This window comes from Carya illinoinensis, chromosome 5 (assembly GCF_018687715.1).
Source record: "Carya illinoinensis cultivar Pawnee chromosome 5, C.illinoinensisPawnee_v1, whole genome shotgun sequence".
In the NCBI taxonomy this organism is placed as follows: Eukaryota; Viridiplantae; Streptophyta; class Magnoliopsida; order Fagales; family Juglandaceae; genus Carya; species Carya illinoinensis.
The window spans coordinates 43703757-43730316 of NC_056756.1; the positions used below are offsets into that span (position 1 = coordinate 43703757).

General features: G+C 33.6%; 4 protein-coding genes across 6 annotated transcripts; 2 read left to right on the forward strand and 2 right to left on the reverse strand.

The window, feature by feature from the left end:
• Positions 1-822: 822 nt before the first annotated feature.
• Positions 823-3480, forward strand: LOC122310577 (secreted acidic protein 1A-like). The gene is made up of 3 exons (XM_043124567.1): positions 823-1190; positions 1575-1729; positions 2880-3480. Exons 2-3 carry the CDS (start codon positions 1595-1597, stop codon positions 3330-3332), a joined length of 588 nt encoding a protein of 195 aa, XP_042980501.1. The 5' UTR covers positions 823-1190; positions 1575-1594; the 3' UTR covers positions 3333-3480.
• A 513-nt stretch (positions 3481-3993) lies between these two features.
• Positions 3994-13685, reverse strand: LOC122310576. Of its 3 annotated transcripts, XM_043124564.1 has the most exons (14): positions 13371-13685; positions 12952-13056; positions 12529-12616; positions 11371-11470; positions 10862-10935; positions 10661-10732; positions 10334-10411; positions 8020-8144; positions 7674-7746; positions 6989-7050; positions 6529-6906; positions 5375-5477; positions 4717-4943; positions 3994-4170 (listed from the first exon to the last, which is right to left on the reverse strand). In XM_043124564.1, exons 2-13 carry the CDS (start codon positions 13035-13037, stop codon positions 4746-4748), a joined length of 1437 nt encoding a protein of 478 aa, XP_042980498.1. In that variant the 5' UTR covers positions 13038-13056; positions 13371-13685; the 3' UTR covers positions 3994-4170; positions 4717-4745. The 3 variants fall into 3 exon arrangements, with proteins under 3 accessions (XP_042980498.1, XP_042980499.1, XP_042980500.1); XM_043124565.1 differs by lacking the exon at positions 4717-4943; XM_043124566.1 differs by lacking the exon at positions 3994-4170 and having other exon boundaries at positions 4741-4905.
• Positions 13686-17621: 3936 nt separating this feature from the next.
• On the reverse strand, positions 17622-21244 carry LOC122309461 (uncharacterized protein At4g37920). Its single transcript, XM_043122957.1, has 6 exons — positions 20889-21244; positions 20337-20725; positions 19939-20107; positions 18971-19215; positions 18308-18495; positions 17622-18170 (listed from the first exon to the last, which is right to left on the reverse strand). Exons 1-6 carry the CDS (start codon positions 21025-21027, stop codon positions 18011-18013), a joined length of 1290 nt encoding a protein of 429 aa, XP_042978891.1. The 5' UTR covers positions 21028-21244; the 3' UTR covers positions 17622-18010.
• An 850-nt stretch (positions 21245-22094) lies between these two features.
• On the forward strand, positions 22095-25164 carry LOC122309459 (pentatricopeptide repeat-containing protein At4g18520, chloroplastic). The gene is made up of 2 exons (XM_043122955.1): positions 22095-22410; positions 22807-25164. Exons 1-2 carry the CDS (start codon positions 22284-22286, stop codon positions 24582-24584), a joined length of 1905 nt encoding a protein of 634 aa, XP_042978889.1. The 5' UTR covers positions 22095-22283; the 3' UTR covers positions 24585-25164.
• The last annotated feature ends 1396 nt before the right edge of the window (positions 25165-26560 follow it).

A 26560-nucleotide genomic window follows, 5' to 3' on the forward strand; every position in this document is an offset into this window, starting at 1 on the left:
GAGTTGCAGAGTATGCAATGATGCATCACCATATTGGGTAGTTAAGCCATACATCACCGTGTCAAGAACAGCATAAAAATAAAAAGAAAATAAATTCAAGGAACATGAGTTCTTTTACTCAGCAGTCTTATACTATACACTATTGAGGTAAATTTTTTTTTTTTTTTTTTTTTCCTTAAATGGATGTGTGGTGTAGAGCTTATAAGAGTATAAGTCACTTTAGATTAAAAATATATATATAAATTAACATAATTTGATATAAAATCGTACTACATTAAATAGTTCTCTTAATGTCAGAACATATTAATCAAAATCCAGACCATCGAATTAATCAAACAACTTAGAATTTCTAGAATCCAATAACGATGTATCATTGTCTAATAGACTAATATCAAAGTTTAATTATTAAAAAAACTAAATTGCGTCGAATTAAAATTGAATTAAAAAATAATATTGAAGGTAATAAATATGGATTTTATAATATTTAGTATTTTATATATAAAAAAAAAAGTTGATTTTAATATCATTTTTATACTTGTTTTTCTAAACTTGCCATAAAAACTCGATAACAAGAATTTGGAGGATAGAAGAGAGAAGGATAGCGCGGAGGTTAGAATGGCAAAAGACTGATTAACAAAGAGAAAAATCTAATGATAAATGATTTTACGTATTAATACGCATATTTATTTAATGTAATTAATCATTAAATAAATTTTTATTAAAAATAAGATTAATTTAAATTTTAAATATTACTTGTACCTAACAAAACCTGGATAAAGACGGGATCGAATTCCATAGAAGACTACACTTTCTACTGTTGCTCTACTCTGCTTTTGAGCTCTCTCTTTCTTTTCTCTCCCATTATGGCGGGCAGCCGAAGTACTGTACTCTCACTGCCCTAGCTCTCCATTTAGCCTCCTAAAAACTGACCAATTACATTCGGGTACTCTCTCTCTCTCTCTTCTCTTCACGGCCTTCTCAATACCAGGCACGCGTCACCTCCGTACTGTTGCGTTTTCTACATAGAATTTGATTCCTTCGGTCACTTCCTTTCATGTAGTTCACCTCTCCGGCTGTTTAGCTTTTCCTCTCACTTCCTTTTCTGTACCTTTCGCCGCGGGTCTCTGCTTTCTCTGTTCGTTTCCTTCCAAGTCTTCCGGAAAATCTCCATTCAACCACAGCTTTTCCAGGTAGTTTCTCTTCCTGCTTCGCTTCAACTCTTCCATTTCTTCTTCTTTTCATGCTTTCTGAGACTTGGACTCTCACCTTTTGCTCTGCGTTGCCTTTTCTTTTTAATTTATTTTTAAGTTTTTTATTTACTGATTAAAGAAGTACTTTTTAATAATTTTATGATTTTTATTTATTTATTTTAAATGGCTGAAGGGTCTAAAAAAATATTTGAAAAAAATAAAATAAAAGAAATTTTTTTTGCCTTCTCGGTAAGCATACTCACCGCGGATGTCGGTAGCTGTAGCATGGCTGTTTTTTAAATCGTTCTTCTAGTAGGAGATCCGAACGGTGTGGCCGAGCTGGGGTGACAGATCTGTTCGTGCCTGACTTTGTTTTGTGCACAGGACAAGGGGTGGCCGTAAAAATGGAAGTCAAAAGGTGCTTTGTTGACGTTATGGTTACCGTTAACGAGGGTTGGTTGCTAACGTGCGCTTGGGAAACTGTAGCTTCTCTACTTACCTCGGCTTTGCTTGCGGCTCAGCTCCTTTCTTCAGCTCAAGTGAGTTTAGATCTTTTTCTCTTTCTTTTTTCTTAAAAGAAAGTGAGTTTAAATCTTAATTACCTCTCTTAATCACTTTTCCTCTTCTTTTGGGAATCTTAATCACCGTTTAATTGCGTCAAAAATCACTCTTATTTTGAGCATTGTAGATTCTCCAAATGGGCACTGTAATACAGATTTAAGTAATTTTATTTTTAAAATTATAAAAATATTTTTCTTAAAATAATAATTTTTCTCAACAAAATATGGGCATGCTAAGAATTTTAGCACCGTTTTAGATGTTGAGAACAGATGTCACGACTCAACATCTAAATATTATTTAAATATAAATATTATTTAATTAAAAAATTTTAAAATTATTAAATAAAATATAAAAAATAATTTAATTTTTTCTTATCTTAAAATAAAAATAATATTATGATTTTGTAATATTTTTGTTCAATTTTTTATCTCTATTTTTCAAAATTTTATAAAATATTTTAATAAATTTCATTTTTATTTACAAATAATTTTATTACTATTTACAAATTTAATCGTAACATGCAAGCAAAGCCTTAAACAGTATGGTGACAAAAGAGATGATGATATTTGAACCAAAAGATTCCTTTCAAATAGCACGCAATGAAATAAAAGATAAAAATACAAAGCGGGATTATATAATAATTATTGAGTATTTATTGTTATCCAAAGAATCTGCATGTTACTTTATGTCTCTAATTTTCTTAGATAAGATTAAAAAAAAAAAAAGATTGAGTGAATTTTTCATCATAATCACTAAGATTCGATGTGGTTGTTACTCATGATTTAATTATATTGATTTGGCTGGCTTGTTCTAACTAAAATTGGACCCATTCGGATTGAGATCTGTGTCCCGAAGTTGATTCGCCATTCATATTTTAATGTGGAACCACCACCATATCTGTCGTCCATGGCGACTTTTTATTGCCACCTTTTTGAATTATTATTGGCATGGTTATGAACAGATTCCCTATTCAAGAAAATAAAGATTGTTTTCATTATATATATAACTTAAATTCACTTTATACCCACAGCTTTGGATCGGTTGCCTGGTTTTTGTACCCTATCACTTGTTATGGTTTTCATGAAAAGTACGGTCTAACTCTTTCTTTGTGCCTTCAAATGATTTCAGGACCCTCCTGATCATGTGCTGTTACCAACTTCTACACCAAAAAGTAGTAACTGTTGTTCAGAAGCAGTCGATGGTGGAGAAGATGGAGGCAATGCTGATGATAATGATGACCATGGGAATGGTGGCATTGGAGAAGGTGGAGAGGAGCTGTCTTCCGAAGAGGGAGCAGGTTATGGAAACAATCCGAATGGCAACAGCGACGAGTCTAAGAAGGGGCTTGAAGGACAGGCTGGTGGAACTAAAGACGAGAATGGAGAAGATAAGAAAAATGACGATGACGATGATGATAATAATAGTAATAATGATGGTGATGGTGATGATAATGATAATGAAGAAGATGAAGATGAAGATGATGAGAGTGGAGACGAGGAGGAGGACGAAGTTGTGGTAGAACCAGAAGAGGATGAAGAAGAAGAAGAGACCCTCCAGCCCCTAAAGAAGAGGAAGAAGTAAGAGGAAAGTGAGGGAGCGAATTTAGAGTTGGGAAACTCGATGGTAGGTAGCTCATCTGCTAGATTTTTAGTTCTGAAAACTTGCCGCCTTGTTTGTTTGAACATCTTATTTCAAATGAATCCTAATGCTTGATGTTTCCGTTTGATCATATTGTAATTCTTATATCAATATTCTAAGTCTGAAAATTCAAGATAAAACTTCTCATTTAACTTTTGAGATCTAAAAACGAAATATAAAAACTAAATAAATGTTTAGAACATTGGTTGGTGCCACATTGCCACCACTCAAAACGACAACCCAAAAACACCAATTCATTAGCTATTGTTGCTCCACGGTTTTTTAACTGAGTTTTTTTTTTTTTTAAATTATTATTCCTTAGTGATTTTAAGATTGATTAAATTGCTTCGTCTGTTAAAAACTAGTTAATAAACCATTAACTATGCTAACATGGCCTGCCATTTGTTAGAAAAGTAAAATATATTAAAGATTAAAAAAAAATATTTGAAAACTTGACCAATTTTTATTTTTTTTTATATACCATTAAAAAAAAATATGGTATAACTGAAAAGACTGAAAAATAGCATTTGTATTTTTTTTCCCTGTAAATTAATTCAAGTTCTTAATATTTTTACTGAACTAAAACTTTAATGCACAGTATAACTGGGCAACAAAGAGAATCATGGATGAGTTTCAATGGTGTTCATATATACATGCTATTGAATATTCTCCCTATTTACAAGTAATGGCTAAAGGCCGAACATGTTACTGAAGTTTTGCAGGTTGGTCCTCCTCCATGCCGCCATCTTCAACTCTTGCTGGGCCTTCTTCTTTCCTGTACCTATCAATTTAAAAATAAAAAATAAAAAATAAAAAATAAAAAATAAAAAGAAGAAGAAGAAGAAGAAGAAGAGAAAAAAAGAAGAAAAAAGAAAGAATCAAAATTTTTTGACGGCTAAGAACAAAAAGGGCTAAATAAAGCTTGTAGTTGGCTGCCAAAACAAAATGAAGTTTGAACTATGTGAAGCCAAGAACAAAGCCTTGATAAGGCAACCGAATTATCGCAATTTATCATGATCAGATGAAGAAATTCACAAGACACCGCACAACTAATCATTCAAACCAGGAGAAATCAAAATTTGCTTCTAAAACAGCAGGTCTTTCAGGGCATCATGGCAGGGGAGGGCATGCATTCTACAGACATTGCGAAGTGTGTAGATGGGTGTGTGTAAGCCAACCGTAGCAACTCAAACTTAAAGAACTGAGTAAGTTTAAACACATTTGGTAAGAGAGTTCACTAGTATGCGATTTGAGGGAGACTGAGGTTGACTTTTTGGTTCGATAAACTGTGACATTCACAACTGCTGATCACCAATAGCCAACTTACAAAAAGTGGAGGACTGTTATAAAAGCAGATCATTTCTTCGTAGCATCAATGAACATGGCTCGAGTCCAATGCTCAATATCCTCAGTTTGTGATGGAGGAGGAGGAAAAGTGGGATGCTCCACAATATCCCATCCTTCAATGAGGCATTCGTTCCTTCCAACATCAGACAACTCGGTGGCATATAGAAAACTGGCAGCAGAATTTGGAAGGTTATCAGAAATGTTTCTCTGCGAGGCAACAGAAGAGGGATGAAGATAAAGTCAATATGCCTACATGCAAAATACAGATGATAATCTTCCCAGTAGCCGTCATCTTTTTTTGATAGGTAAAAAAAGTTCGATATATTAATGTCACAGTAGCCATAACCTCTTGTCCTTTCGATGATTTAAAAAAGAGAATAATGCACCAACGTGGGTCAAACTTTCTTCTATTTTAATGGTTCCCTAGGTGATCACCATATCAGATAATTCTTATTCAATCCTTTCTCATCACTAGCAGCAGCTGAGAAATGACATTTTACAACCACACCTATCTTAATTTCCCCAACCAACGCCTCTCAGGTGTGTGGACAGGTCAAGCAGGAAGAGACTGCTGGGTGTTAGGAGTGGCAAACAAAAGAACGGGGAAAGAAGACAAAAAGAATTGAGGCTGGTTATACCATAGTAGGCAGTGTATGTGCACTTTCCAATAGAGTGGTCGAGGAAATGGCAGAATTCACATTCCATACAGATTTTTTCAACTGCTCAACTTGTTTAGATGACCTGAAAATTAAAACAGCAAATGTCACGCACAGTAGAAAAGACTCTCACATATAATAATGATATTTTTTTATCGGTAAATTTTACATATAACGATATTATAAGTATGATATGAATAAGTGAATTTATATCATTGAGGGCATGTTCGTAAATAAAGTTCAACCAAGAAAGGACTGGATATTAAATTATCTTTTTCCAGTCAAAGGGAAAAATGATATTAGCACTCCAATAATCAACTTAAATTGTAAACTTACAATGACCACAAAGAAAAAGCTTTCAGCATAATCAAACTTCATTACCTTTTTTTTTCATTTCATTTTTTTTTTTTTTTTGTAAGAATCATTCTTTGGATTGTATACCTATTCCATTGACAAATTTCGATTAATGAGAAAAAGAATTTTATATATGGTAAAAAGAACAAACAATGGACAAAGAATTTCTGCTAAAATATTAAATCATGGGAAACCCATTAAATAAAGATCAAACTCAACTATAATTGTGTAAAAAATCCACACACCACAGTGCACTGATCCACCATATTAGAAGGCCAAACCAAAAGTTCTGTGATCTAAGCAAAAATCAACTCTATTGACTCTTCCAACTTCCAAAAATTCTCAACATACTAATATATTTGACATGCAAATAAATGGTAAGGCTTAATACGGCTTTTTTGAAATATTTTGTTTAGTTTATACCTATTTCTACCCTTGTACTTCCCATTTTCTCATTGTAGCTCATGCATAATCTCAACAGTGCAGCATCTATGTCACAGTCAAGCTACAGACAGGATTTATTAAGTAGATTGCCATAATTATTTCTTTATAAAAATGCACTCCTTGCTTTTTATACAAGTAAAATAAAGTTTTATTGAATCAAGTAAAATAGGAGTAGCCCAAGTACACAGAAAGTATACGAAGGAGAACACCTAGTTACAAGTTAGAAAGTCATGAAAACTAGCCCTCAAAAACTTCTTAAGACAATTGTTCTCAAATTTTCACTTGTAGAAATGAAATAAAGACAACAAAAGCTTAAATCACACATATGGATGGTGTACCTCGAACAAGCCATTTTTACAGAGAAAACAGATCGAACTTCCTTGGACGAAGACAGCTTGGCCAATAACTTTGCAAATGCTTCAAAAGTAGATGCGTCAGATGGGACATCCAAACATAGTGAATTAAAAGAGTATGCCGTAATGCATGCCACGCTTTTCTTGAGAAGTGAAATCCCTTTCTGCAAGTCCTTGTGTGTTTCAATAGAATGCACAGAAGCAGAAGAAATATTAAAGCTACCGCCAGAAGAATCCAGGCGTGGCTTCCTCTCAGATTCCATTGAAGCAACACCAAAATTATTGGAGCTTCTATCGGACAATGAATTTTCCCCACTAGTGGAACAATAAATTTGGCGTGGTATAAAAAGGGGGTATTCATTGCTGCATAGCAGAAAGCATATTCAGTTCAATAAGCTTATACAATCAAATACGACAACGAAATAAGCTTGCCAGACAACAGTACCTTCTAGATGATGGGCGCGCATCCCAATAAGAATCTCGCTGCCATATTCGAGAGCAAGAACCCTGAAGTAAATTTGTAAATACAGATATAACACCGAGGAAATATCAGTGAGAGAATCCACGTGTACAACATGAACATGATAAACTTTCTGAAGCTTAAGATCTCCCAAAGAAAAAACCACACTATGGAGGGAACATTGGCAACCAATATAAAAATATCAAGAATTTGAAAGTTCAAAACACAAATTGTTATTATATCGGTTCTAAGAAAAATAAAAAAGATGTAGAAAGTTTTAAATATCCTCATTAGCAAAAATTTCATAAAAGGCCAGAAGCAGCAGCATGCGAGCTAGTTGACAGGCCACCACGAGGAGGTGCTAATTGATAAGACAATAGAATCTAATTGAACGCATAAATATAAACACTAAGCATTACTTTTTTTCTAAAACTAATAAATATACACAAACTTACAAAACTAATAATTATAGAATTTCAGTCCTAAATATTAAAGCCATTTGGGATAAACTCATAAATGTTTTCAGGAACACTTAAACTTCAATAGTGTGGCCTTTTCATATCTATTTACAAATATAGTCCCAGTTACCCCCAAACAGTTAAACAAACCAAGCTCATTGTTAGCCAAGGAAGTAAATCTTAAATCAGTTTATACGAAAATAAGTCCTTACTGCAAAACCAGAGTTATGAAGAACTGGAGCAGCCAAGTTTTGAGCAACAAGATTCAGAAGTTGCACCATGTATCTGTTTATCAATCATGGTTATCACCAATTAGAGTAAAGACAACATAAATATGCATAAGCCGACTGCACAGAATTATTTAACGGTACAAATAACTGCAGTTTCAGGATAAGTAACATATTAACACAAAAACAAATATATAAGTGTCTTTTTTTCTGATAAGTGAATACATAAAAGAATCTTAGCAGCACGGTATAGTGATCACAAAGTGTTCAGTATGCCTCAAAAGCTGCTTATAATCCTACATGCATATGAGGCCTCATGAGAGAAAATTACCCCAGAGATGCAGCTAGCTCTTCTGACACAACAGAGTGAGGATCAAGTCCTCTTGGTAATCGTACATTGCAAATTTGATCATATTGACCAGTCGATCCATCTTTTCTTTCACCATCTATGACCACCTAAAAAGAAAGGATATGCCAAGATTTGAGTAAGCACCAATGGTTGTGGAACCCATCTTTAACCACACGTTTGATGAAGGCTAAAAAATAAATTCATCTCATGCTTCACAACACTAATCAAAGCATAACTAATTGGGGGAAATTACAGCATTTTGGACAAATATTGACCTTGAAAACAAACAAGTATTGCTTGTATTTTTTAATTGCTTAAAAAATTAAGACTTCTAACTAATGCATGTAAATGACAATATTAAAGGCTGAAGACTTTGTAAGGGACAAGAACAGGTACTGACAAAAAAAAGCTTATTATATTTTTAGCCTTTTTTTTTTTTTTTTTATGTAAGTAACAATAAAGTTTTATTGATTGAAAAGAGGTATAGCCCAAGTACACAGGAAATACATACGGAATACACCTAGCAGCAACTAGGAACTAGAAATGGGTACAAGCAAATTATGGAAACTAGCCCCATTACAATCCAAGGTAAGGCAGTTACAAAATGAATCATTTCATTCAAAAATTGAAGCCATGGTTACATACATTCATGAAGAAATTAACCATTATGCATTGATCTTATAAAAATTAGGAGTAAGTTTACTTAGAAACCTAGAACTCAAACCTTAGGTGACTAGATTTGATTGCATACTTCTTTTTTTATAATTAATAAGAGAAATTTTATTCCAAGTAAATAGGCATAAAATTTACTTGGAATGTTGGTAAGAGAACGTTGAACAATTTAGGTTTTGTGACAAACTATCTTATTCTTTACAAAACTATACACTAGCATTCAAACCACAACAGTAGACTCCATATAAAAAAACACAAAGTCTCGTTTGAAAAGGCATTTGATTCTTCATTTGACTGCAGATGTAAAAACTCAAGCGGAGACTGACACTGAAAATACTTTTGGTAACTTGTTTGAACTAAAGGTTAACTCGACTAGACAGATTGTTACAATCACAATGTGTTCTAAGTGTCACATAAAAAACAAAGTCTCATTTGAAATGCATTTGATACTTTGACTTTAGATGAAAACACTCAAGTGGAGACTTAACACTGAAAGACGTTTGGTAACTTGTTTGAACTCAAGGTTAACTTGACTAGACAGATTGTTACAACCACAATGTGTTCTTAAGTGTTTGAACCAATAGATCTATAAACCTCATTTTAGAATTAAGTGCATTCAAACATGTTTTTCACTTGTATGCACACAGATTTCAGATCTATTTCTGAAGTGAGATCAGGGTTTTGTATGCCTATAAACTCATCTCGTTTCTCACGGCTTTGAGAAAGGACAAGAAGAAGATAGAACGGCAAGAACAAAAAAAGCTTCAGAGAAGGAATTTTTTATAGTTTTCTAAACTTCCATCATAAAACATCAAAGAAAACACTTTTTTGATATGTAATATAACTTCATTAAAACGCACAAAAGGCACAACCCAAGTACCCAGGAAGTATACAGGAGAAACAGCTATTTAAAAGGAGAAAAAGATACAAAAAATACACCATCTAAGACACAAAGGAACCGTCTTCCACGCAATGGCAATTTACGGGCTCCCACTTAACCCTCTACATGAATAAAAAAGATCCACCATTCTACTGAGCATGACTGAAGCCATACCAACTCAATTAAAGAAACAAAGCAGTAGCAATCTTGCACCGGAGTAACAGATGATCAATGAACCTCCCACTCATCTTACATACACAACACTAAAAAATCACAATGATGTGTTTTTTTCCTTAAGATTATTCATAGTGAGTGGACACTTGAAATTGATTCTTTTTAGAATGTGTGTGTGTGTGTGTGTGTGTGCCCATATATAATTAAATATAAGATTGGAAGCTTGAAAATTGCAATTAAGATTTTAGCTACTGCCCCATATATTATTGCCAAGGTTATAAATATTAAATGTTAACTGTAATGAACAGTTCTTAATTTCCAAGGAAAATTAAACAGTTCTTGACCAAAAAACATTACTTCAGTTTCTGAACAAAAAATAAATGACTTCTATTTTTCAAAAAAAATAAAAAGAAAAAAAAAGGCCAAAATTGAACATACATTTAAAATGCAGTTAAAAGTCATCCACAAAGGATATACTCGTCATGAGTTATCAACAAAATATGGTTGACAATTGAATCTATAAATACTGAATTGCAGAAATCAAGATACATTAGTTTCTGAAGTGCTTACCCGACGTAGGGGGAACAATTTGCACATTTGCTTTACAACCACAGACTGTTTATGAAGGCGTTCAGCGGTGATTGCCATCTGCAGCATTCAACATAGCTTTTAGATGAAAAGGAGATATTTATGTAGAATAGAAGAAAAAATACAAGGGAGAGATATTCACCCTCAAATATGAAATAATATTAAAACAAAACAACTCCGATTATAAATATATTGGTTTATCACGTGTACTTACAAGACAAATGTACAGTTTTTTGCAAGGTAAGTAGCCATTAATGAATAATTACAAAACCCGTATCAACACTAAGAACTAAGGAATACAGCACTCACATGCCCCAAGGTCTGAGTGGAAATTAGGTTAGGATAGAACTTTTCCAGTTGTTCCACGCGATACTTTCCCAACTGTGAAGATAAAACCAATGAATAAAACACATTAATTTATGCTGACAGAAAACACAAGAAAACTAGTAAGAGCGACTTGTCTGCATCATTACAATCAATAATAAGATTGAATAAACAGGATGTATTTACCATAGAAAGGGCTGATTCAAGCACCCCATATTTAGCTTTTATATCATGGGACATCTTCTCAATCTTAGCCTTGCCTGTAAGAGTAAGTATGAGTTTAATAGGTTTAGAAAGTGAAATGATGACTATACTTCCTTTTGATCTTCTGGCATGCTGGAGAGGTATTACTGGGACACCACAGATTGCAGCTGTTTGGAAAATGGCCCCTATTTGTATTCTTTGGTGTATTTGGAGTGAACGTAATGAGAGACTCTTTGAGGACCATGAGCGTTCCTTGGAAGAGTTTAGGAGTTTCTTTTGGAAGACTCTATTTATGTGGGCTATTGGGTTGGATTTAAATGGGCTTAGTTTTCATGATTTTCTTGTAACTGTTACTAGTTCTTAAAAAGGTGTATGCTTTTGTATACCTCTAGTGTACTTGGGCTATGCCTATCCTTTTATCAATGAAATATCATATTACTTATCAAAAAAAAAGAAAGTGAAATGCGAGCAACTTTAAGTGGGCAAACAACCTTGCACAAGTTGCTTTTTATTAGAACGGAGCTTCTCCCTCAACTTCACAAGCTTATCATTGTGAACTACTCTCCAATTAGTTTGATCATCTGCCTTACCCTGGTAAAAGTTAAATATAATTAATCAAGAGAAATAAACAATTTTTTAGATGCATCAAACAAGAAGTTTGCGTCACTCTAGTACTTAAATTAGTATATAGCAACATAGTATATAGCAACAGCAGGCAGAATGGAAGTAAGCAACTACGGAAAAACATAAAAGAGAGAGTATTACTTATAAAAAGAAAACATAAAAGAAAGAGTATTGATAGTTGATGGGTGTGAAAGAACAAAAGAGTTGGCATCCACACGCGTAAATTACAAGTGAAATCAGATACCCATTGAGTTTCTTTATACTGCAATTGAAAATGATTACAAAACATAGAAACCACTCTATTCGCTATAATAATCTGTATTCAGTGATAGGCTTTTATGTGCGTTGAACAAGCAACTTTTTTTCATTTATCAGGATCTTTTGGGACATAAATAGGGTCATTTCATTTACGTGGGTACTGTTGGCCATCTTTTCATTCACAAGTCCTTGGCCTCTCCTGAGTTTGAAGCTTAATATGATAAAACAACAGAGAAAATGGTTTTGCTGATCCCGTTATGTATAACTTCAAATTTTAGGTTTTACTATCCAGGTGATCATGTGACATTTGATGTAAGAAAATATTTCATAATCATGAGGAGTCTATAATTGACTGTTTCAAATATGACTCCCTGATTTAGTTTATTAATCATAATTATCAGGCTCCACAGAAAGCATTAATCTTAATATATATCGGGGTAGCTACCTTAGTAATAAAGCTTGGCCTGGAGTTTAGCAGTAGTTTCTAACCTCTTTGTCAAGAATGTGTTTCCATGAACAATACAGAAATTTTTCTTGCTTCCTAATCACCAATGACTTTGTTGTTTTCTTGTCCTAATTGTTTAGTTATCATGACCTCAACCCCCCCTCCTCCACCTTTTTGCAATGGAAGGAGGTGCAATCTGAGCTAGAGCTCATTACAATACCTTACAAATGTAAACCATTGGCATTCAAGCAAAAAACAAAAGAAGAAGAAGAAGAAGAAGAAGAAGATAATAGGAAAATCATTCACAAGGCATAAATCAAACCTTTGCCACCAGCACTTCACTCAATCTTGCATACAAGAAATCCCGGCGACTCTTTGACAATTTTAACCCATTGTGGTACTCATTCAATCTGCGAAAAAAAAAAACATACATATGAGATAGTCAGTTAGTGTACAAATATACTGTCAGGAGCCTAGTAAGCAAGTATAACCGGAACCTAGTAAGTAAGCATAACCGATGGAAGCACAAAATAAATTAACCCAAAACTACAGACTCAGGCACTCCTGTAAATGATTCATATTAAAAGCTTCATAATGGAAAGCATCCATTTACAACTATGCCTAACTTGTATGGTAAAGAAAGCCACAAGAAAGTTTCACAGACACAAAATTCCTTGATTAAGTACCAGAAGTACACATGTTACAGATGTGTAACAAGGAAAATCATTCAGTTCAGAATCAATACCTGTAATTGACACAAACCGCGCAAATAGAACCATGATTTGAACAATCACATATACCGCAGCTGCTACTGGTTTTTCTGCTCATCATCTGGAACCAACAAAGAATTCTCCACACCCAAAATGACACCATGTAATGTTAATTCACTCTAAAGGCGAGAAAAAACATTCAACAGAGAAATATGCTATTTAGCTCATATGGAAGGAGTTGATAATCAATTTCAAAAACAAATAGATCAAATTTTTCCTCACTATTTTCTTTCCCATCGCTTTCTCGACGAACAAAAGAGTACTAAACCCTTAAAATTTTTCATCAAAAATCGACCTTTGTTCTTTTACAGGTAAAAATAGACCAGATTAAAAGCACACTTATCATTCTCCAATCAATTTGAGAAACTGAGATTGTGGATGAGATAATACTCACCGGAAATTGACGACTGTGGTAGAGTTGCCGGAGAGTCTGCCCCCTCGGCAACGCGTAATCTAGGTTATAGGCTATAATATGTGCACGCAAAATTTTAAAGTCCCCAATAAAACTAGGCTCTGAATTCGGAGATGATTTTTATTTTTACACGATTGTAAATAGGTTTTGGGATTGGGCGTGAACACGTGATTCAGGGCTCCCGCGGCAGGAGGTAATCAGCAGCTGAAGATCTCCCCGAAAATCAGGGAAATATTTCGTCGCACCAGCCTGCGCTTCGCAAAATTACATTAGGGATTTATTAGGAACAGTCACTATTCATGCTGCATATCATCCATTTATAGATTTTTATAAAATATTAAAATACTTTTCATAAAATATATAAATTAATTTATACATCAGTCATTATTTATGCTGCATATCACATATTTATAAATTTTTATAAGATGTAAGAATATTTTTCATAAAAAATATATATATTTTTTATAAGATATATTTTTCATAAAATATATAGATATATTTTATAAAATATGTAGTGTGTAGTGATAAAATGTAACTATTCTCAATATTTTCTCTATTTTTTATATGATATGTAATATGTAGTGATAAATAGTAATTACTCCCAATATTTTCTCATTACATTAACATCCATAATCCTCTTTCAATCCATCGACGTCTAATATAAATATTCTTAATAAGAAACTAAAACATATAGAAACAAATTAAAAAAACATTAAAATATATTAAAAGAAAAAAGTTGTGATCTTTTTAAAGAAATTCAAAAGATAAAAAAAATTTTTTTTGATTTTTTAATAATGTTATATGACATTTTATCTTTTTTTAGAAATTTTTAGCATTATTTTTATCTTTTTAAGAGAAAATGGGAAAATTGCAATTTATGGAAAGTTTGATAGTTGTTTCAAAATATGGAAGTGCAATGTTAAGGTGACTATTAAATGTGTCTATTAAATATATATATTAGTATAAATAATTTTTTAAAATTATATTTTAAACATCCTTAATTATTAAAAAAATAATATATATATATATAAAAATTCACTAATTGTTACTTTCTTAACAATTAAAAAAAATAAAAAATATATATATGAGTAGATACATTTAATAAATATATTTAATAATCATATTATCATTTTCCTTCTTCCCAAAAATAAGAAAGTTCTGCTCTTCTATCATCTTACCTCTTGCATATGTCCAGTAGGTAGATTTAACACTAAAAATAATTATATTTGAAGATTTTCATAGCCCATATAGTCACTTAGTATTATTTAATTTAAAAAATAAATTTTAAATTTTAAATATTATGAATCAAATTATATATATATAGTGGAAAGATCTTTAAATAATATTATTCAATAATTTATAAAAATAATATCATTTTATAAAATACTCTCCATCTAAAATATGATTATATAAAAAATTATAAAAATAATGGTACATTCATCATTACTTTGTAGTTTTAACATTTTCCTTTGTTAGTTTTAAGTTTATCTTCTCTTTTCCTACTGGCCTTTCCCTAAAAATTATTTTTTAAGCGGGAAAGTAGGTGAATCCAACGAAAGCCCCACCATGGTAGATGCAATACAGAAAAATTAAAATAAAAAGACGAGCAAATAATCCACTAAATTGAATCCAACACATGGTTCTTGGCTTAGCCATGAAAGCGGTTGATGCAAAGGTAAGACTTTTGTTGAGAAATGATATTTATAATAATTAACTGCCGTCATTTAAAAAAAAAAAAGTAAATATAAGATTCATATTATATTTTATTATTTTTTAAAATGATTATATGATATTTGTACACTCTATGACTATACATAACATTATTCAATTTGAGACTCTTAAGACTCCTGCATTGATAGGAATGGGGTTGAATGAGATAGATTAGAGGTTGTAATATATTACAAGAAATTAATGAGTTTGAGTTTGGTATGAATGTATTTATATCAAAAAGGATTAATCCATTAAGACGTGATTAATAAACGGGTTAATCTGGTTAACCTAAAATCAACCCACAAAAACGTATTTATATTTTATTTAAAAATTATAATTTTATTATTATTGAGTTGTAATATTAGTATTATCAATATTCTTGAATTTTTATTATTGAAATTATAATTCTAGACTTATACTCATATTTTTTATTGTAGAGTTTGTTATATTGGTTTTATATTATATGTTAAAACTTGAAAAATATTGATTTTTTTGTTAGCAAGTCGTCTTATTGTTTTTTCAAATATATTGGGACTACTAATAAATATATATTTTAATTTTTTTATATTAAATTATGTTAATCAAGTTAAATGGGTTATGCATATTAGTTCAACACATTTATATGAAATAGGTTAAAATGAATTATGTTTTGTTATCATATTTCTAATTAATTATTAAATGGATAAAAATGGATGACATGACAAGACCTATTATTTAAATGGATTGAATTCAGATTGATCTATAGAATGTCTATTACTTAACAAGATACAAACTTGACTTTGAAGCATGAATTGACATCCCATTGCCGCATGTATGATGACCACCTAGGGGTTCCCAGGACTTTATAGAGGTACTTTTCGGTAAATCTTTAAGGTTCTATTTGATTCATTAACTGCATTGAGCTGAGCTCAGTGTAGTTTAAATTGGAACCTATTCTAAGAACCAAACATCGAGCTGAGCTTCTGGATTTTACACTATACCTAAATATAACCCATCTTTGATAAATGTCAGAGATTCCATTTCAGTTATTTTGAAAAAAAAAAAAATTGCATTTTTGTTAACTCCTACCTATCCTTGCCACTCTCTCTCTTTTGTGTCTTTTTCTGCTTCCCCAAGTCATCTGTGATCAAATGCAATTGTCGTAAAAATCATCATGTGATCTCGAGGAACTCCGCTATAGAGAGATGCAATGGATTGAATTTGGAATTGTCAGCACCCAATTGAAATCTAGAAACTCCAAGTCAAGAAGGGATTACTTCAATTGTCCCCTACAAGGGATTACTTCGATCGTCCCCTACAATCTCTAGGTTCAATGGGATAAGCCGTGTAACAGCTAGGCCCTTGTGTCAACGGAATTGTGAATACTATGGTTGCGTGGTGAAAAAAAAAATAATAATACTCAAATGCATTTTGATGATGGTTGCTCCTAATATGAAAAAAAGAAGAAGAAGTCGATGGCCGCTCGTAATTGCATTTGGACCACTGTTTCTATTGGCGTGAGGGCTGCAGTGCACGCAAATGATTAGTTTTGCTCCAAATGCTGCATTTGGTGGGTCCAATACAGACTATGTCGGTTACCTCTTGTCAATTCAACGACATAAAATAATGGTTGGACCTATTTCTTTTATAATTTTTTATAAATATATATAACTCATTTTAATATTTAAATATATATAATTCATTTTAAGTAAATTCTATCAAATTTAATAAACTATCTCAACTCATTATTATTTATAAAAAAAACTCAACTCAGCGTTTAAAAATACTAAAATTGGAAGCTGGCCAGCACCAACAACGCATGAAACTTTAGATGGCCCATGGACCTCATACATTGTCCTCTCGATGGTACTCCCGGGTGAATCTTTAATATGGGTAGGTAGTGCTAGGACCACCGCTGAGGCTCCCGCTGGGAGCTCCCGCTAGGCCAAATTATTATTATTATTATTATTATTTTTTTTTTCATATCATTTTTTTAATGTTTTTAAATATTTAAAAAATATAAAAAATTCATAATAATATTAAATAATTTTTACTTAATCACTAAGAAAAAAGAAAAAAGTAAAAAAAAAAAAAAAACTGGGAGCGGTAGCTCCCAGCGGGGGATCTAGCATTTTCCCTTTAATATTGGAGGTTAGCAAGCACAACAGTGGATTGTCAAACGATTCTAAAATGCGAAAAATGAAATATAGAGAAAGGTAACTGGTAAGAGGGTTTTACAGGGGGAAGGGAGAGAGAGGGAGAGAGAGAACGTTTTAAGAGAAGCTATGCCAACAAAGCATCTTCCTTTTTCTTTTTTGATGAAAGGTCAAAGGAGCAGTCCACTTTTGATTGACTCAAAAATCGCCATTAGTATCCAAGAAACACGAAACCAACCCCACTAGTTAGAGCCAATTGGTACCTTTGCTCTCTGAATAAGGGAGTCCAATGGGGTACCCCTCCCCCACGGTATTGGTCTGCCTTCAATGAAATTAAACAATCAGCGCATAAAATAGCAAATGCACAGAAGAAATTTCCTCCATCGAGAAAGACTGAAAGAGTAATATTTATATTCTAAAGCTCTTCAATGGCGTGTTCTGCTATACATCAGAAAGTACTCCAAAAAAAAAAAAAAAAACTACAGTACAATCAACCAAAGAAATGATGAATGATCACGAATATCTATCCAATATCTGAAACTTCATAGTAGAGATGATCCTGCCAGTTTTCCTCCATTTTCTATGCAGATAAGCAGGTGCGAAACACTTATGGACCTATGGTTCACATACACCCCATTCATCTCCAAGCCCAAACGCATAATGTCTTGCACATGCTAGCAAAGCTAAGCCACCCAAAATTGCGCTCCAAATGCTTGAAATTATCCAGACCAAGGGCCATAAGAAAAACCTTTTGAGAAATATAATTTGAGCTCTTCTTCACATGAATTTATCTTCAACTATCTTCTTAATTCCCTCCAATTTTTCAATTATCTTTGGATTCATCAGGTCCCTAGCTTCTCTTATGAGAGTGCCTTCCCTGCTGAAATGATAAGCATCCACCACAGCCTTTATCCAGCCATGCAGCTGCTCTGGCTTCCTAAGAAATTTTATAAGCAAATAGAACAAAAAACAAGCCTGAAACAACTGTGGACAGTCTGAACTTCAAAAATCTAGCAAAAGCACCATTAACTGACAACAAAAAATAATCAATGCAATCAAGTTTCAAATGCATACGTGTACAGGCTGTCTACATCTTTTCCTTCAAGTTCTTCGCCTGGGGTAAATGCATCTCTTAGGGCACATAGCTGCTCCTCCGGATCCTCAATAGTAAGAAGATACTTAACTATCCGAATCTCTTTTGGCATTAGCCTCTGAAGATTACCTCTGGCGGTCATGTACAAATGATACAGTACGTCTTTTACCTGCAATCAAAGAGAACAATGATTAACACTAATGTAGCATGTTTGACACTACACAAACAGAATTATCAGATATTGTTTAAGGTAGCAATCAAAACGTTGAATTAAATACATTTTTTGGTTGAATGTAATTATTCTAAATTTTCAGAGGCTGAATTGTCTAAAATGGATATATCTTTTTCTGTGCATGCATTCGTGTGTGTGTGAAGCGTTTGAATAGAGACTTGCTCCCAATAAGAAGAAAGTTGCGTTCTCTTCCTTCTTCAAGGTAATCTCTCATCCTCTTTACAGCTATAAATCTCTCTCATATATCAGAAATTTTCTTTTTTTTGCAAATTGTAGGAAAAAAAAGTGATAAGTAGACAATTGACTTAATTGGAATCTTCTAATGTTCCTAGAATAAAAAAAAGGCCCCCACACACATACACACAGAGAGAATATAGACAATAGGCATTTTCAGAGACCAGCATCACTTCACCTCATCTTTCGTCATATTTGACTCCTTGGCAGAAGACCAAGCTTTTGTGATCATCAACACCAATGCTGAATCAAGCTGATTTTTCTCAGCCAAATTGTCTATCTTCCTGCAAGCAGCATCTAGAGAAGGAGAGTTGATAATGTCTTTGAATTTCAACTCTGCAGCATTTAGCGCTTCAATGCTTTCAGTTGCAGTGTCATAGGCTTGTACGGCAGCCAAACATGTGTTCCCAAGCTTTGCCAAAGCTAGAGTACAGAAACAAATAAATATTATCAGTGTTAATACACAGAATAAAATCTTATCTAGATTGAAAGTTCTGGTCTGGCCAGATAAACTGGCTCATTTCTAGGACCAATTTCAGGCCAGGTTAGTTTTCCTATTAAGCTCAACCTTGGCTAAGAAACCCAGGCCAGTAAAGCTAGATTCAAGTTGCATTAAATCAGCATAAACAGTTTTGCTATTTGTAAGCCTGGTATGTCACCACAAAATACATTACAGGGCAAGTAATGAATTTTGTTATTTGTAATTTGTATAGCAATGGTAGCAAAAGATCAGGTATGTCACAATTTTATTCTTGGAAACATACGAGATGTATGATAGGGAAAAGACGGTGGGTACACAAGGAACACTTCTGGGCGAGTAATCAGACCAGTAACACTACTGGACCTTTTTTTTTTTTTTTTTTTGAGATAGGTAACACTACCGAACCTATTAAGCATTCAAATATGTGTTCGGTAACATAACCTATTTGGAAAATTATGCCAATAAAAAATACGTATGTGGATGCTATTGATTCAACATAACAAATGATTTTAGAACCAAAGAAGACAGCCAAATTCTGTTAATCGTCACTTAAATCTCATGATCTGCAATGAAGCAATGGCATAGGTTGTTACACGGGAATTATATGAAAAGAAAGAAAGTGCCTAACTTGTTTTTTCATACAAAGGAGATTAATTTATTCTCACCATCTTGCTCTGTTGGATTGTCATAATAGGATTCGGCTACCGTGTGAAGATGCACGAAAAATTCTTTTGTGAAATCTTTACGACGCCTGGCAACAACCTCACTAATCGCGGATGATGATTGTCTGATCACTTGAAGAAGTTCATTGTGTCTTTGAACATCTTTATCAACCTGTGAGAAAATAACACCACAAACTCAACCCAATAATCATGGTACCATCCCTTGAGGGGGAGAAAATTGTTAGCATAAAGAGGCTGTAAATACTCTCCACTCCTTTTGTATAATCAAACATAAGGGTATCAAGATGTGTCTCTATGTGTGCGCGTGCACGTATGCAGAATAAGTAAGAAAAAAAAAAGCCTTCACTCTCAAAAAGTTCTATCTATAAATTGCAGTCTACCTCTTTCAGCTTCCTTGCAAGCCGAAGTAGCTTGTGCTTCATTCCAGGATCATCCTCACTATCTGCTCGCTCCTGACACCGCTTATAGAAATGAGGCCTTATATTGTCCCACTCCTTGCTGAAAGCTAGTAACCTTCTCCAGTCAGTCGGAGCGGGCTTATCAACCATGAAAACCTCAATTAATTTGTCACATACTCGGGTCATTTTATGGTCATCCAAGCCCTCAATACCATCCTCCTCATCCCTCTTTTCATTAAATCTCTCAAGCTCATTGGAAACCGATGACTCCTCTCCACTACAATCACTTGGTGCTGCAGTTTTATCACCAACAACAGCAGCAATAGCAGTAGACAACTGAAACCTTTGCGGATTAATCACCAAACGGCCACCTAAACATACAAACAATCATCAATAAAACCGGCTGCGCCTATGGTAACCGCTAAAATACTAGAAATACGATATGGGAAACTTGTAGGTTTTTTCTTTTGGTTCCCAAAGAAAAGCCCCATTACTTCAACAAAAGCAAACAGGTTCCAAAGCATATATTCTTACCTTCAAGTCGAGAAGAGGAACAAAGGGGAATTCGAGCTGAGTTTCTGGTGAAAGAGAGAGAAGGGGCTCTAGCAGCGAGAGTAGGGGCTCTTACCGTGAAAGAGCTAGAGGCCTGGAGAGTCACAGAAGAGAAATCCATATGAAGTTTGAACAAGATTAAGGGGGAAAAAGTTGGGAAACTCTGGGGTTTTAGGTTTTCAAAAGGGAATGGTCAAACGCAGGGAGTTTGGATTAGGCATGAACAGCACGGAACACGGCACCGATATTTCGATAACAACGTCGTCGTTTTCCCTTCCAAATTCCGGTCCTAATAGAAACTTCTGCCGACGAACAGAAACAGCCGTTGTTTCAAAGTTCTGAACTCTATAATAAATTTTAATTCTTAATTTTTTTTTTCAAATGGTCCATATTAAGGAATAAATAAAAGGCAATTCACAAAATTATATGTATTTGTAATTTTATTTTTAAAATTTATTTTTTTAATTTTATTTTAAATTTTAAATTTTATAATTTTTAGCATATCAATAATTTACATGTGGTTAAGTAAGCTTTTATAATTTTTTTTTAAGAATAATAGTAGTATAACTTTTCATTTTACTCATTTATTTTGAAGGTTCATATATTTAATTTTTTTTTAATTTCTTATATTAAGGAAGTGACTCCTAGTGTATTGGTACTTTTTTTATTTTTTAAAATGTTTAAAAAATATTTGAAATAAAAACTAAAAAAAAAAAAAGAGATGATTTTGTGTAAGTGTTGTGTAATTATTTTGAAATAAATAAATAAATATGAAATTTATATAAGAAATTAATTTTTTAACAATAGATCCTACTCTTTTTCAAAACAACTATATGATACTTGGTGTACTCTACAATTATTTGTAGCATTACTCTTTTTTTACTTTTAAAAACAACTTAGATTCACTAAAGAAAATAATTTTTTTATGGTAAATATTATATTTTTTTAAAGGGCATGTACACACATTCTATACTTAAATAATATTATTTATTTATAAAAAATATTAGTCTATACAGGAATTATATATATAAGTTTACAAATATTTAATGTTATTTATCAAATTATAAATTTAATTTATTATAAAATAAAAATTTAATATATTATATTAAACTACAATAATATCTGAATTTCTTCTGTGTAGAATTAATATTTCTTTTTATTTCTTTATTTACAAAAGGTGTCCACGACTGTAGTTGAATTTGAACGGAAAAACACAACGGTGTTATCGATATTATCAGTGCAGTGTTTCGTTCCGTTCGCGCCTAATCCAACCTCTGTCCTAAAACCATCCCTCTGCATTAGACCATTTCCATTTGAAATCCTAATACCCACCCAGAATTTTTTAACCTTTTCCCCTTGGTTTCTTTCAAACATCATATGGAATTCTCTTCTGTGACTCTCCAGGCCTCGTGCTCTTTCCCGGTTAGAACCCCTACTCTCGCTGCTACAGCCATTAGAAACTCAGCTCGAATTCCCTTTTGCTGTTCCTCTTCTCGACTTGAAGGCAAGAAGATATAACCTGTTTGCTTTAGTTAAAATATTTGAGGGATTTTGGAACTAAAAGAAAAAAACTTACAAGTTTGCCGAATAGTATCTCTAGTACGTGGTAGTTGTTATTATGATGCTAATCTCATTTTGTTCATGTGTTTAAAGTTTCATCACTCAATCTTTACTTATAAAAATAATAATAATAATATGCTGAAATAATGCAACTGGGAATGTATCTTTACTGGCCTGGATTTCTTAGCCAAGGTTGAGATTAATAGGGAAACCGACCTGGCCTCAAAATTGGGCAAGAAACGAGCCAGTCTAGCAGGCCAGACCAGAACTCTCAATCTTAGATAAATTTTTATTCTTTGTGTATTAGCACTGATAATATTTATATGTTTCTCTACGCTAGCTTTGGCAAAGCTTGGGAACACGTACTCGACGCAAAGGAAGAATTCGAGCTCAAGGAATAGTAAGCATTACAGGACCACCACGGATTCAACGTCTCACCATCGGAACCCAAGCGATATCTCCAGCTGCCAAGAAGTCCCAGATGCCGATTTTTGTGATGGCAAGTCTGTGAGCCAGTGGCTCGTTCCTGACCGGCTCGCGCTTTCGCTTCGGTCGAGTCGTAGTTTGAATGAGGTCAGAAGTATACATGCGGTGGTTGTGAAATGTTTTCGGGAGTCTGTTACCTACATGGGTAATAATTTGATAAGTACTTATCTGGGGTTTGGGAAGATTGTTGAGGCTCGTAAGGTGTTTGATAAATTGCCGAACAGGAATGTGGTTACTTGGACTGCTCTCATTAAGGGGTATTTAGACGCTGGTTTGAATGATGAGGCTTTGAGGTTGTTTAATGATTCTATTGAAAATGGGATCCGAGCAAATGAAAAGATGTTTGTGTGTGTTTTGAATTTGTGCAGTAGGAGGTCGGATTTTGAGCTTGGGAGTCAATTTCATGCCTGTATCGTGAAAGGTGGTTCGAGGAACTTGATTTTGGATAGTTCCATTGTTCATTTCTATGCACAATGTAGGAAACTGCAAAGTGCATTTCGTGCATTTGATCAGATGCAAGAGCAGGATGTGGTTTGTTGGACAACTATGATTACGGCTTGTGCACAACAAGGACATGGACAGGAGGCCTTTTCACTTTTCTCACGAATGTTAAGTAATGGATCTTCCCCTAATGAGTTTACAGTATGTGGTGTTCTGAAGGCTTGTGGAGAGGAAAAGGCATTAAAATTTGGGAGACAGTTACACGGTACCACAGTGAAGAAAATGTTTAGGAATGATGTTTTTGTAGGGACTTCCCTCGTTGATATGTATGCAAAATGTGGGGAGATGCTAGATTCTAAAAAGGTCTTTAATCGAATGAGGTATAGAAACATGGTTACTTGGACATCATTTATAGCTGGATATGCCCGAAAGGGACTTGGTGAGGAGGCCATAAGACTCTTTAGAGTGATGAAGAGACGAAATATAAATGCTAACAACTGGACAATTGTTAGCGTCCTCAGGGCTTGTGGCTCAATTGAGGCTACACTATTGGGAAGGGAACTTCATGCACAAATAATCAAGAAATCCATCAGTACCAATATATACATAGCAAGCACTCTAGTATGGTTTTACTGTAAATGTGCAGAGTATAATCATGCCTTCAAGGTCCTCCAGCAGATGCCCCGTAGAGATGTTGTATCATGGACTGCCATTATTTCAGGTGGTGCACGACTTGGGCATGAGTCTGAGGCTCTTGAGTTCTTGGGAGAAATGATGGAGGAAGGTGTTGAGCCTAACTCTTTTACTTATTCATCAGCTTTAAAAGCGTGTGCTACTTTGGAAACCGTCCGTCTAGGGAAATTGATTCATTCTTGTGCAAACAAGACCCCTTCCTTATCTAACGTGTTTGTGGGTAGTGCATTAATCAATATGTATGCAAAATGCGGATATTTGTCGGAGGCATCCCAAGTTTTTGACAGCATGCCTGATCGAAATTTGGTTTCTTGGAAGGCTATGATTATGGGTTATGCAAAGAATGGGCTCTGCCAAGAGGCTTTGAAGCTCATGTATCGGATGAAAGCGGAGGGTATTGTGGTGGATGATTACGTCATTGTAACAGTCCTCACTGCGTGTGGAGATCTCAAGTGGGATATGGAGGCTTCATCCGAATATTGCTTGCTGTCTACTTAATCTTTTGCCCGTATGGATTCCAATGTTTGATCTATGTACTGCAGGCATCAGGCATATATATCAACTAAGATACTGCGGGCGGATTTATACTGAGCAGCAGATACATCATAAATTGGTCTGCGGGCGGATTTATAGTGAGCAGCAGATACATCATAAATTGGTCTGCGGGATGAGTGGTAAAAGATAAACAGTGAATCAATTTTATCACAAGAAGTACTGGGGATGAGGGACCATCCCCGACTCCCTATCTGCACCCTGTCATCGCTCATGTACATGTTGATATAAACTAGGAAAGGTCAAAAGAAAAAGGGTGCAGAGAGTTCCAATTCACTTCATAAATCCAACTCTCCCTGCGGCATTTCTCGAGAACGATGTAATGTTACTCCTCCATGATTGTTGAGCATCATAGCTCGCATCAGTAAGAGGGCATTACGGTAGACATGTTCAGGTACTAATTATGAATATGCAAATGCACGCTCATTTTTACAAGTGAACTGTAAAAAAGGTGCTTTATGTATGTAGATCTTCCGAACTTCGTACCTCATTAATTATTATTAATTTTTATGTGTTTTTAGAGAAAGTGGTGAATATTTGTTCCACTTCTTTCTAGGTACATCGTGCACTCAGAGGATGTTACAAGACAAATGGGAAATTATAATTGCAAGCAGGTGTGTAGGACACACTTTTCACACTATTGAGATGATATGATTTGATCTGTCAGATGATTTAATTTTAAATTTTTCTTATAAATAAATTCTTACCATATTGTAAGTGTGCGGAATCCGGATGTGTTCTCCAATAAGTAGAACAATTTGGAACAAAAGACCACTTGTAATGTATTCTCTCTCGTGTTGGGGTTGTTGAAGTTCATTGTTACAATATCTCACTATTCTATATCTTTATGTGGAGTTCTATTTTCAAGTCGATGTGGAGGACACATCTTCTACACTATTGACTTGACATGATTTGTTTGCAAGAGAAATTTAAAATTTTGACTTTTCCCAATTAAATCTTGCCAATTCAACAATGTTGTGTTTACAAAATCAAGCAATTTATGTTTGACCAATGGATTAACTTAATACTCTTTTTAACACCGGCATAAGATAAATATGATCTCAACTTGGAAATACACAGTCAACTTGTAGAACTTACCATTTATTTATTGATTGTAGCTTCAATATGAGTCTTTATTTTTAGGCAGAGTGTTGTCTTTTAGACGGTTTATCTGTAGAGAACTATAATAGTAGTTAAGATTATACCGGTCACAAAGAAATTTGTGTATTGGTGGAGCTCCGAACGCAATAGTTAGCTTGTGATCTAATAATTTTTCTATATATATATATGGTCATGAATGTAATTTTTCTCTAATAAATGAATGAAGTGAATTTTCTATTAAAAAAAATATGAGTGAATAAATCAAGTTGTTTGCAATAAATGCGCAATCAAGTTGTTTGCAACAAATTCATTTTTTTTCTAATTTTAATAAAAATTTAATATTATTTATTATATTATCTCTTAAAACTTCTCTTAAAAATTTTCACATCTAAACATAATTTTATAATCCATCCCACCACTTTTTTAAATTCTAGAAAATCATCATCTCATAAGATTTTTAACTATTCATTATTAATGATTTTATTTTGTATGAACAAAAAATCCTTTTTTATAGCTGATTTTTCATTAAAAATTCAAAAAGTGAAAAGAAAATTTGAAAAAAAAAGGTCACAATTTAGTGCAAAATTAGGTCCTAATAACATTTTCCAATTCTCAATTAATTAATTAGACACTTTCATTAATTTACCATTAGAAAATTACTTTAAAAAAGGAAATTAAAAAAAAAAAAAAAAAAAGTTGAGATTAACGTACGGACGAGAAGAGGTCCCCACCTAATATAAGGCGGGGTCCAAAGTCCAAACTCCTTACATTCAACATCTTTCTTATTTTCAGCCCACGGACTTCCCGCTCCTGGCGCTTGT

Bases quoted from the DNA above. Each gene is read 5' to 3' on its own strand.
- LOC122309461 (XM_043122957.1), bottom strand. From the start codon at position 21,027: ATGGATTTCTCTTCTGTGACTCTCCAGGCCTCTAGCTCTTTCACGGTA. The intron at 20,726-20,888 runs GTAAGAATATAT...TTGTATGTTTAG, and splicing joins TTCCTCTTCTCGACTTGAAG to GTGGCCGTTTGGTGATTAAT. The intron at 18,496-18,970 runs GTGAAGTGATGC...CTTTGATTGCAG, and splicing joins CAAATATGACGAAAGATGAG to GTAAAAGACGTACTGTATCA.
- LOC122310577 (XM_043124567.1), top strand. From the start codon at position 1,595: ATGGAAGTCAAAAGGTGCTTTGTTGACGTTATGGTTACCGTTAACGAG. The intron at 1,730-2,879 runs GTGAGTTTAGAT...AAATGATTTCAG, and splicing joins AGCTCCTTTCTTCAGCTCAA to GACCCTCCTGATCATGTGCT.
- LOC122310576 (XM_043124564.1), bottom strand. From the start codon at position 13,037: ATGATGAGCAGAAAAACCAGTAGCAGCTGCGGTATATGTGATTGTTCA. The intron at 10,412-10,660 runs GTGAGTGCTGTA...TGAATGCTGCAG, and splicing joins CCACTCAGACCTTGGGGCAT to ATGGCAATCACCGCTGAACG. The intron at 8,145-10,333 runs GTAAGCACTTCA...CTTTCTTTTTAG, and splicing joins AATTGTTCCCCCTACGTCGG to GTGGTCATAGATGGTGAAAG.
- LOC122309459 (XM_043122955.1), top strand. From the start codon at position 22,284: ATGGAATTCTCTTCTGTGACTCTCCAGGCCTCGTGCTCTTTCCCGGTT. The intron at 22,411-22,806 runs GCAAGAAGATAT...TCTCTACGCTAG, and splicing joins TTCCTCTTCTCGACTTGAAG to CTTTGGCAAAGCTTGGGAAC.